Genomic DNA, 12,229 nt, shown 5'->3' with positions numbered 1-12,229 from the left:
ATCTGAGCAGCACTTCATTGGGTACCAATCAATGAACGCCCGCACCGGTAAAACGTTGAGAGCTGCCCTAAAAGGCCCCTGGGTCCTGGCAGACTTTCTGCTTTGGGATTTCTCATTTATTTTGCTGTGCTTGTCCGTTTTATGGGATCTTTTTTTTTTTTTCCTGAATGTCCTCTAGAGCGAGTAGCAGCATAAGAAGGTGGTGTGAGTGTATGTTTCTGTGGTGTCTCTGAGTGAAGTCTTTTAAGTTATAACTCCAACAGAGCAGCAGCGGTGCGCAACTTTGATGCCAGAACCTGATCTGACGTATGTCTGCACTTTACGGGCCTGAAACTGTTATAAACAACAGGTCGCCCTGGTCCTGCCCTCTCATTTTCTCATTTTTTCCCCACTTCCTACCCTCTGATCTCCCTTCTTTCACCTGCCTGTCTCTGCTCATTTGTTCTCCATTTCTTCCTTGATCTGATTTTTTTTTTTTTCTGTCCTCTTCCCAGCCATCAGGCCCAGACGACGTGCTGGGACCATCCAAAGATGACAGAACTGTACCAAGCACTGGGTGAGTAAGGAGACAATTAAAGCGCCCTCCAAGTTGTGCTCATTCGCCCAGGACCCCCACTGGGCTGCAGCAGCATGGCACCTCTGCTTTGAAGGCCCTGTCACACAGCTCATTAAGGGCCCTGTATTTCAAACACCTTAGGGACTACATCGCTGCTGTCATTAGCCTACGAGGCCCAATTTGCCTGCGTTGTGATTGCCTTTTGCTTAGCCTTTAATTAATTGCGATAACGACGTCATGTGTTTTACTGTTAATCTGATCGGACGTGGGGAGCTTGCAGGGGAGATAGGGACACCGTCGCACACACACTCGCCCGGCCAGACGCGTACACGCACTTGCACATGCGCATGCACATGCACACGCACACACACACAGATAACATTAGCAATATAGTATCCTCCTAATGACTTCTGCAGTGGTGTGATAAACATGAGCTGAGATAGTGATGTCTAATTCCTCGATGGCAGGGTGGAGTGGCGCGGGATGGGTTTGTTTTCCCCTCATCTTTTCATTTACTCTAATCTCTTTCTATCTCTCCCTCCATTAGCGGATCTGAACAACATCAAGTTCTCAGCATACAGAACAGCCATGAAGCTGCGGCGAGTTCAGAAGGCTCTGCGATGTACGTACAGTATTTCACCGATGGCGTTTTCTGTCTGGACTGGCTGGTTAAGTGATAAACTGTTATGCTGCACCGTCAGTAATCCTCTATGACAAGCTTCTTTTCTGGAAGAAGACATAACGATTAGCTGTGGCGCATTTCCTTGTTCAGTTGTCGAAGGAGTCATCGCCCCTCTATGCTCTGGTTGAAAATGTTCCTTACTATTATAATTGGCGTTAAAATGCAGAAATTAAAAGTATTGACAAGCCACCGGAGCCACTCAGCCACCAGATTTCTTCCTCATTCTCATCAAAGCCTGGATTGTTGGTGTGTTAGGTAATTACAGCTATTAATTGGTCAATTTGGCTGACAGAAAAAGAAGGCAATTAGTTTTTGCCGCATGGTTGAGGCTTGAGCGTGTGCCTCTTCAGGGTCACAGCACTTGTTGTATCCTTCTGGGGCCAGACGCTCTCGATTTCTGCCCATTTGTCTAACTAACCAGTGCTTCTCTTTAGGATTATTTTGTTTCCTCTCGCCTCATTTTCACTCCCACAAACATGGCCTTTCCTTCTCCCTCTTCATACTCTTAAAGGAGACATGTTATGCTCATTTTCTGGTTCACCATCTATTTACAGTTACTGCTAATAAGAATAGGTTTACATAGTTTAATGCTCAAAAAACACTTCAGTTTCCTCATACTGTCCAGTGCTGCAGCACTGTATTCCCCCTCTGTCTGAAACTCTCTGTTTTACCTCCTGTCTCTTTAAGGCCCCCCCCCCCCTTCTGAATACCCAGTCTGCTCTGATTGGTCAGCTCACACACGCCTGAGCCAGCAACGCAAACAACATCAGAGCAGCTGTGCTTAATCAATTCTTACGTGCCAAACTAGCCGCTAGGCATAAATTATGCAAATGTGTGACATAGTGACGTGGTGTGATGTCACGGAATTAAAGGCGGGTCTACTGACGAGGCGTTTCAGGAGCAGTGTTTTCTGTGGGAGAGAGGAGCTTCTGTTGGGGCAGACCTTTTGAACTTTCAAGATCCTCTACATGCAACAAGAACCTATGAAACACTGAAGCAGCACTCACACACTTCTCTTCCTTCTCCTTCAACCTTCCTGCCACCTTCTCGCTCTTCCACGTTCCAAGTCGCTGTATAAATACCTCTGCATGCTCAGAGCAGTGTGAAAAACCTCCTTCAGTGACTCAACCTCTTTCTTACTCTCGCCCGCTCTCTTATCTCACCCTCCTCTGCTCTGCTAGTTGATATTGTTAGAGAATTTAATTGCCAGGCTGCCTTGATAACTGCAGAACTCTCATTCTTTCTCCCTGCACACTTTGTGAATGATTGAGCAGTGCTGCATAAGAGCCCATCAAGAAATGCAATTTTTAGGTGATTCCCTCCCCCCAGCCCTGAGACTACTTCTGCCATCTCCTCTCTCTGTTCTACCTCATTATCGTGCTATCCAATTATACCTGGCATCAACGGACACCCTTTTAGCTCCACTCCTAGGGATGGGCCATCAAATTAGTTTAGAGGGTGAAATCAAATTTGTATCACTGCTCTTGAAACATCTGGTGGGGCTTAAGTGGGCACAAAGGGTGAATAAGCACGTCGCTTGTGCTCTCAATAGTGGAGGTGAGCGTGATGATACGGCTGTGTCTGCGTGCGTTTTAAAGGTAAATGTGCAGTCATGCATGTATGAAAGTAGGTGTTGAGGCTACAGTAGATTTATGTTATGGAAAAAAATACACCTAATTAGTAAGACTTCTAGGTGCACTGCTGAATAAAGACGACTTCAGTGTTGAATATGTGTGTTTTCAGTGGATTTAGTGGCGCTGAGCGGCCTGGTGGAGGTGTTCCGGGAGCAGGAGCTGCAGCAGGGGGAGCATGTGATGGATGTGGTGGAGATGATCCACGGCCTGACAGCTCTGTACGAGAGGCTGGAGGAGGAGAGGTCCGTCCTGGTTAACATTCCACTCTGTGTTGACATGTGTCTCAACTGGCTGCTCAACGTCTATGACAGGTAAAGCCGGCTGATGTTTTTATTGAAACCTGTGTGTGCTGAAAGCTGCAGAAAGTATTTTCATCCAGCAGCAGAACCCGAGTATCCCTCTGGAGTTTGTGTTTCTTTCCAGCTGATACATTTAAATCCAATATTAATAAGCCTTTTAGCCCTTATTCGGTTGATTTATAGAGTCTATGACATTGACCATACGGCCTGTGTACGGGTAGAAAAACCGGTTGTTAAGACCTCATCCAAGACTGCTACTGTACTTGTCACTGATCTAATGGCTACTTAAAAGATGTAATATGTAACATTTCTGTACAACTCCCATGATTCCATGCTACTTCACCACGCCATCAAACTAAAGAAGAAGAAGAGGCGTTTAAAGTGGAACTGTGCCATAAATGTCTTGGGGAAGCCTCCTGTAAACGTGATACAAATGTATTTAAAAACATTTGTGGCGGGAGAAAGAGAAGTTTGAAAATGAAACGATTCTGGGGGTGTGGAGTTAGAAAGAAGGAGGCTTCTGTAGCCTGCTCAAGGCTACATTAGCTGCTACTAGCATAAACACCAAGCATCGCTGACTGAACTCTGGGCAGTCAAGTTGCATTGTGGGTAATGTAGACACCAGGTTTTGACTGAAACTGTGTAATTAAACGGTCACATGATGCACTGGGGTCCATGCACATCGTGAAAGAAGTGGCTGTAAAATGGTGGAAGTTTTCTTGAGCATCACAAACTCCGCAAAATGTCTAATTTCACTATCATAATTGGATCCATTCAGTCCAATAACATTTGGAAAGGGTAGAAGAGCCGCACAATTAAATCATTTTATCCCTATTCAAGTTTTCCACAGGTTAGAGATCAAAATTTCCTTAGAAATGTGCTCAATTTTGTGAGTTTTTTTAGTTCAAAGAAACTTTACAAACATTGTGAAAGCCTGTCTGTGAAAGATTTCTATTTGTTTGGACCTTCTTTTAAATTTGGCAAATGTTATACCTCAAGTTTTTTCTCTTCTTCGTGTAAAAACATTGTGTGCAGTCTTTGAGCCCCCCAGTGCGGAAGATCCGATCACTACAATGTAATACTCGAGGTTTTCTAGAATAACAAGTGCTAGGCATAAAAACAAACAGTTTATGCTTCCATTTTTCTTGTTTAACATGTTTTTGTTACTTTCGACTTACATTGTGAGCCTATTTCTATCTATTCTTGTATTCATCGATTTGAACATACAACTCTCCAGGGTAGCTTTAAATACTAGAAATGGGTGTCACTTAGGTTCCCATCCATGACCATAATACTGGTCGTTTATCAGGTTTAAAAGGCTGCATGGCTGGGTGTAATTCCCAGCGGGTTTAGTGTCGCTAAAGGACATTTTCACATTACACTAGGTCATTTGAGTCAGTGGTAGCATCAGAAATAATGGAGTTGTGGGTAAATACACATCGCATGCCCACAAAGCCTCACTATGTGTAATATAAAAACAATTTCTTACTCTATCTCACAGCCTTAGGCCTGTCTGCTGCAGATTGATGTAATTGGTTCAATGGCTACTTGTCCAGACATCTATAAAGAGGCTAAAACTCCAATAACAATATCCAGGCAGAGGGCCAATCATCCCTTCTGAGACGCAGCAGAAACAAATCCTCTTTCACACCAGCATTCACCCGGTCTTTGCTCCCCTTTGACTTTTTTGTCTCCAAAGGGAAAACAGCGAGCACAGACACAGGAACACAGGAATAACCCCCACGAGTGCTGTAAATTCGGCTGCTAGCTCTTAACTACTTGCGGCTAATGAGAGACAATCAGGACTTTACCCTCTGCATAAATTTCAGTAATTGCTTTTTGTTTTCCAATAAATAGCGGCAGTAGTTCTGAATGAAGTGTGTGTTTATTTGTGTGTGTGCCAGTGAAAGTGCATTAAAGTATATCACGGCGTGCGTGTGTTTGCGTGTGTGCGTGTCCTCCAGAGGCGTGTCACACAAGCAGGGTGTGCAGGAGTGACATGTCCCCCGAGGAGCAACGCTGGGGTGCATATTGAAGATGGCATGCGAGTGTGTGTGAGAGGTGCTGACAGCACGTCGTCCCCAAGTGCTCTCCAGCTTCTCTGAACCGACTCCAGCTCCGAATCTAATTGGGGAGAAGACAGTAATGCTCCCCTTATCGCTTCTCATGTTTCTCCATGTGGCTCTAATTTTTCCTCTGCCCGACTCATAATGGTCCGGCCTAATCTGGTTTGACCTATGAACGAATTAAAGGAAAACACGTTCAAAGGAACATCCAGAATGCACTCTTTGATTCAATTCATTGATCTGACGCTCTGTGATGAATGTGATGTTCTTGATTTCTCACTTAACGACTCAAATGTTAATTCGATAAGCCTGCGGTTTCTGCCAATGCTGCTCAGCCCGGCACTAAATTCTTGCCAGCCGTGTTGGCGCCTGAGCTGTGAAATCTCGAATGGTGACGGTTTGTTTGCATCTCAGATTCAGTCTTGCCACAGTACAGGGACGCTGGAGGTCAGTCACAGTCGAGAGAGAGGTCAGTCCATGTAATGACCTCACTGTAATAGATGTGTGACATCCGTATTAATTTGAAAGACCAGCATATATATATATATATATATATATATATATATATATAAAATAGTTGAATTTGAAAATGTTTTGCACAACAGCAGACGGCAAATTTGAACACTATAATATAGCCATAGCAACTACACAGCCAACAATAGCGTGGAGATGAAGAGGGACAGTAATTCCCCAGACTCCCTTTTAAAATCGCTCAATTTTGAGAATTTTTGAGTTTGGAGAAACTTTCTAAACATTGTGAAAGACTGTCTGTAAAAAAATCTTAATTATTTGGACTTTCTTGTAAATTCGGCAAATCTTACACATTAAGTTTTCTCTTTCTTTGTGTAAAAAACATCGAGTCCATTTGTTGCAGCGATGTAGGTTATGTGAGTTTGTGCTACAGCAGATCCAAATCAAATCAACCACAGCAACTTCAATCAACAACGAGGAGATGAAGAGGGAGAGAAATTCCCCAGACTGCCTTATAAATTGAGTTAGGAGAAACTTTATAAATATTGTGAAAGGCTGTCTGTGGAAAATTCATTATTATTTGGACCTTTTTGTAAATTTGGCAGTACGTTTTTTCTTCCTTTGTGTATAAAAACTTTGCGTCTGTGTGTCCCAGTGATGTACGTATGTGTGAGGGGAGTGAGATCAGATCACAATTGGTTACTTTTGACATTTGACTGTTTCATCTTGTTGTATTTTATTTAATATCCTATTTATCAGTTTTTTTTATCTAAGCTGCTCAGAAGGATTCCTGCCAAACTAGATTTCGTTGCGTAGTTATTAACAGCAAAACTTTTGCGCACCTGTTGATCGACAGGTGTGTAGGAGAAGATCGAAGGCAAATAAAATCAGAACAAAAAAACTCCCACACACTGTTCGCCTCACTTGAGATCAGGAATACATTTTTAATAACCTGCAATGACAATACCAGGGAAAAAAACAGCCTCATAGTTTATAATAACGCAGCGAGGTGACAATAAAGACATTTTATAGAGGAGACGAGCATGTCACACAGATCTGCCTGTTTTCAGTGTTACTCCTGTCTGCAGTGCAGGTTATATTCCTTACTGATGAACATCAGTATTGTAGAGTAACGTTAGGCTTCATGTTTTTTTTTCTGTTTCGTGTGGACACTCAAATCTGCATCACACTTTTTTTAAATCAGCTAATGGTTTTGACAGGGTCTCATTTCAGGGGGTGCTACAGCCGCATCAGCACCCCGACTTCGCGTGTCCATGTCACGTAGCTTCCCCGTAACCTCCTCTGTTAGTTCAAGCAGAAAAAAAAAGCTAATGTGACCCTTTTAGGTTCAGGTCAGGGCACACCATCTCTCTGGCCTTGCCACTGGCCAGTGATCAGACTGCATACTGAGCTGGGGGCTGCACTTCTGAGCCTCACAAACGCCGGATATATAATTCATGTGTGTGTTTATGCAGTATGCATGCATTTGTCTGAAGGTGACATTGTTGTGTATGTCAGCTTATTATCGCTCTTCTGGGCATAAATTCGTGGACACTTCGTCAAGTCCCGGTGCTACCTTTTGTTACTCTGGATGTGTTCTAACACAATTTCACACTGTAGCACTGACCTGTACTGTACGGCTTTGACCCACGTAATTCCTCCACACTTTGTCCCTCCCAGCAGGGTTCAGCCAATGTATGAATAGATTATCACGACACAATACACCGAGATTTGGTGTGAAAAATTCTAACCCTACAGTTTCTTTTTCTCCTTTCTCTTTCTTCCACCAGCGCTCGAAACGGCAAAATGCGAGTTCTCAGCTTCAAGATGGGATTGGTGAGCTTGTGCAACGCAGACGTCCAAGAGAAGTACAAATGTGAGTGTGATGCTCGCTCGTGTGCCTAATGCATCTCCTCGGCTGCAAACAATGAGCCAAAACAAAACGGCCCTGATTGCCAGTATTACATAAAGACATCCACTTAGTCTAATGGAGGGAATGACTCTGCTGCCATAATGTAGAGGTTTCTTTTCCTTTTTTTTTTTTTTTGTACTTCTGCAAAGTACACCGGGGGCCTTTAAAAGGATTGCTTGCCAAAGACACCATTCATGCACAGAGTGTTTCTGCGGCTCTCACTCCCATTTTTCTTCTCAAGTCGACTAGCAAAGAGCTAAGTCGCTGCCATCCCCTTTTTTTTTTCGATTATAAATTATGCTGTTATATTTTATTACTGTGCCACTCCACTTTGAGACATGTTTTTACTGTTCTTTTGTAACCCCAGTTTATGAGTCATCCTGTAAATGCGGGTAAAATGGAGAGCGAGCATTTGAGCTGATGATAGTTGGACCTGGAGCAGCCCGTAATTAATACAGGATCGGAGACAACACAGTCAAACCCATGCCTTGGGTAATTCATGCATGGCACACCATCTGTATCAGCTCTTCAAGATTGAGAGTTCACAGATTTGCATTCAATTGAGCGGTCCCAGAGGAGAGTCAGCACTCTTTTTCGGGGGTTGCAGGTAGACATGTGGTGGCCTTATCAGTTTGTCATCCCTCTGACTGATCCTTTTTTTTTGCCAAATTCCAGACGACACTGGAATAATATTTGCTAATGAATCTGAAGCATTTGCATCAACACGCTTTGAGATGCAGATGGTGGGTGTTTATTCCATCGTCGCCAGTTGCTGGCTTGAGATTCAAAAAAGGGAATATGCTTGTCATTATTTCAAAACTCGTTTAATTTTATGATTTTATGGTAACATTCATTTCTGATTTCTTGCTTACATCTTGAGAAGTGCTTTTATTTAACACTGGCCTCGACACATGCACCGTTTTGCAGACATATTACATGTGCTGCTTTCACACCTGATTTGACAAAGGGGCCACGCTCACTGACTTCTGCTTCTCATTTTCACATCAGCAAAACTTTGTGGCTATTTGAGGAGTTTTTGAGTCTTCCAAAATTATTCACCAAAATCAGTTTCTGATGTAGTGAAAACTGTTTTTTCAAAGTGTATGCTGGATTTGTGTGGCTAGTCTCCTCTAATCTGGGCCCGGGATTTAAATGTTGGTCTGTTGGTCAGCAGGTTCAACATTTGGGCCATTGACTGTATATGAAGGTTGACATTGTGTCTCAACGTCTGAGCCACTAGATCAGGTTCTTGCCCGACTCCATCGCTCAGCTGTCAATCATGATGTCAAATCCTGTTTTTATAGCGTCAAATAATTAATTAAAACCACAATTATCCAAAAACAAACACTTAAATATCCGTCAGTGAGTTAAAAACCCAGAATGACAGCAACCATCTTTGGGACAAATGTATTTGTCATGTGCTTTGAGTTTTTAGTTTGGCCCACGTCCTATATGCTAACATCGGGGAGGGGGTGGTTATGCCTTTGCATTTTACGGCTAAACTTCTGGGGATCTGTCGTTATGCCCGTGGGCAGCATGAATGTATAATAGACCTACATACTGTGGCAATTTAGTTGTAAATTCATACCAACAAGTAATTCGGAAAAATATTAAAGACTTAAAACAACCTCAGTAATGTGTGTTCATATAGTGTACGGCTTCTGCAGCCAGCTCCAGGAATACCATCATCCCACTGCGAGGTTTTTCAATACTGCAGGCTGCATGTTTCAGATCTAATAGGCCTATATACTGTGCTGCTGTCTCTATAAAACATGTCCAAAACGTATCTCTATCAAACAGCTCAATGTAAACATTTAAAATGTACCTCTGCTCTGGTTATGAGAACTATATAGAAGAAGCTGTTTAACATGCAGGTGTTAAAGCCAGGAGTTGTCCCTGTAAGGTTGAATAAGTACACAGAAGTGGGGGAGTGCTTATGCTGGCATTGTGCAGCGCCCTCACACGCCTGTCAGCATTCATCTCCTCAGTGACAGCCAGAGTCCCAGCTAGCCTGGTAAAGGCCTCATTCAAAACCTGACATGACTCCACTTATTCATCTCTTTCATCTCGATGCAGAGCAGCCAGGCCTCTAATACTGATTCTCTCTCTGTCAGTGTGTCACTGAAGTGAAGTTTATTTATTTAATATTATTGACTGAATTGAATTTATATACCTTGTGTATACATTTAAAACAAAAGCTGAGAACATGGACATAAATACATATGCTCAATCCGCAGATGTAGATGTGTTAGAAAAATGCATGTGATTACAACGCACATGCAAGTGGCTGCTTCTCATGCATACAAATGCAGTGCACAGTTAATGCTGGTTCGTGGTGTATGATCAGATTAATTACTGCAAAACTGATGCATTACTTTGTGTATTTTCTGGTGGTTTGCAGACTTGTTCCGGCAGGTGTCTGGTCCCGGAGGTTTGACGGACCAGCGTCACCTCAGTCTGCTGCTCCATGAAGCCATCCAGATCCCCCGCCAGCTAGGCGAAGTCGCTGCTTTCGGGGGGAGCAATGTGGAGCCCAGCGTCCGCAGCTGCTTTCGTGTGGTGAGGACGCCGCCATGCATGTCACGCTAAAAACACAAACGCAGACAGGCAGCGGTGCGCACAGTTTGCTGTGCACATGCACACATGGACAATAAGACCATGATAAAATCATCTGTCTGGAATATTTTGTGAGTTCAGTTTGCCCCACTTGACCAGATAAACACTGTTATTGCATTAAGATTTTAGTCGCAGCATTCAACTACTGCAGCTGTGGACTTCTTATGGATTTTAATGCACGATTCCCCTTTTTCTACATACTGGACCTTCAAAGTCCTACTCCAGCCAATGTTTCTTCCTCTTTAATGGTTAACTTTCCTTCTCTTTCAAAGAATAGTGGTGTGGTCAATAGTCTAATGTAATCTATTACCATCGCAACCAGACAGCTGTTCTAGCAAGATAAACATCACTAGCATTGATAGCAATAACACTGATGTTAACACGGATAAGTGATACCATGGATATTAGCAGGGATAGCGATAGCAGTCACTCTAACATAAGTTTTCCTTGGGTGTTGAGGAGCTGCAGAGTTTATTCATGGTCAGAATGTAACTTGTACTGTGCATTTACTGCCACTAGACAACTTCACTGCTAAACTTTCCCTCTGCTGCAGCCAGCATCGCTCGCCCTCTTTCTCTTTCTCTTGCTCAGCGGAAATGACTCAAAGATATGAAATATCATACAAATGCACCTTAGTGGGAATTTAAGTCAGTGATTAATGAGGGATTTGAAGAAGTATTGATGCAGTATTAATACACAGTGTCTCAAACCTGCTCATCTATTAATTACTGGGACATAATGGTTGACCTCCAGATAATCTGTATAGTCTGTGACGGGACGGTTTTACAAATACAGAAACAGAATTTTTAGAAGGCAGACACTTGAAATAATAATGATAAAATCAAACAGCTGCCTTCGGATGGCTTCCATCAAAAGCACAACACTGACACAGAATTTCAAAGGCAGAAACTTAAAACAGTCAATGGTGAAAATCAAGCAGTTGCCTTTGAATGCTTTCCATCAAAAGTATGAAGAAGTCATCATGTCACTCCAGGACGCTGTCAGCCATGTGAAGCCCGTTGTGTTTCACTGACATCGGCACAGTCAGACTTTCCTTCAGAAGAAGAAGAACTTAAACGCATCATCTCAGTTATTCTTACTAAAGAAGCCCCACAAACATTACATCTCATTAATATTGCACTGCATTGCTTTTAATGCTCATAAAATAGAGTCAGTGGTAGATAATGCATGATGTTACGAACCGTACATGGACTGTGAGATCCAGGAAGTTAAAATGGGAAAGTTGCTGATAGATTATGATCTATTGGAATATTGATATGCTGAAGCGAGGTCCGGTAGCCCGCAGATCAGAAGCTAATGTGGACACGTTCGTTAATTCGTCTTTCCCTTCTTTATGTGCTCTGAATGCTTCTGATTGCAAACTCTTCTCCTTGTGACATTCAATCCGGGACACCTGGTAATTACGAAGTCCTCAGAAGCAGGACCCAGCTTTTTTAGAGGGTGGCCTACGCAAAGCCTTTAAATTCCCTCGTTTTGGAGCCAGGTCCTAATTATACAGTCTATTCTGGTCCGTGTTCGCTGTATCAGCTACAGATGCTTAAAATCAAATCCTTTCTCCCTAAGATAAAATGTCAATGAAATTCTAAATTTGAGGGTGACCCTTTTGGCTGTTTATCATTTGGCTTGGAAATGAGTGACATCACTTAGAGGAGATGTGCATTTGCAGCCTCCTCACATAGACATTGACTTTTAGACTGCTGGCGAAGGAGCAGATGGATTGTCTCGAGGCAGAGAAAATGCAGAGCAAGGTGGTTATACAGAGCACTGTGGTTTTGCTGAAGGGGCTGGTCCAACAGAGGTTATTAGGTTGAATTCAGCTGGGGGAATAATTCAACATTCAGTAAATATTTTCAGATTTTGTGAGATGGGTTTTATGATGATCTGTTTGATTCACAAAAACATGCCGTTTAGTAGATATACGCCGCAGAAACTGCAGAGTTTTGATGGATGACTGGATGTTTATCACTCTACT

At 42.9% G+C, this 12,229-nt stretch overlaps 1 protein-coding gene across 3 annotated transcripts in view; it reads left to right on the top strand.

The window, feature by feature from the left end:
• Positions 1-12,229, top strand: part of drp2 (dystrophin related protein 2) — a 190,574-nt gene that overhangs the window by 150,358 nt on the left and 27,987 nt on the right. For all 3 annotated transcript variants that reach the window (XM_084352894.1, XM_084352893.1, XM_084352892.1), the window contains 5 exons: positions 495-556; positions 1,104-1,178; positions 2,982-3,183; positions 7,499-7,584; positions 10,022-10,179. In XM_084352894.1, the coding sequence (XP_084209020.1) occupies positions 495-556; positions 1,104-1,178; positions 2,982-3,183; positions 7,499-7,584; positions 10,022-10,179 (583 nt within the window). The remainder of the gene's footprint in view (positions 1-494; positions 557-1,103; positions 1,179-2,981; positions 3,184-7,498; positions 7,585-10,021; positions 10,180-12,229) is intronic.

This window comes from Pagrus pagrus (genome assembly GCF_965226575.1).
Source record: "Pagrus pagrus genome assembly, chromosome: 5".
Classification (NCBI taxonomy): domain Eukaryota; kingdom Metazoa; phylum Chordata; class Actinopteri; order Spariformes; family Sparidae; genus Pagrus; species Pagrus pagrus.
This window is presented reverse-complemented; position numbering and strand designations above follow the sequence as displayed.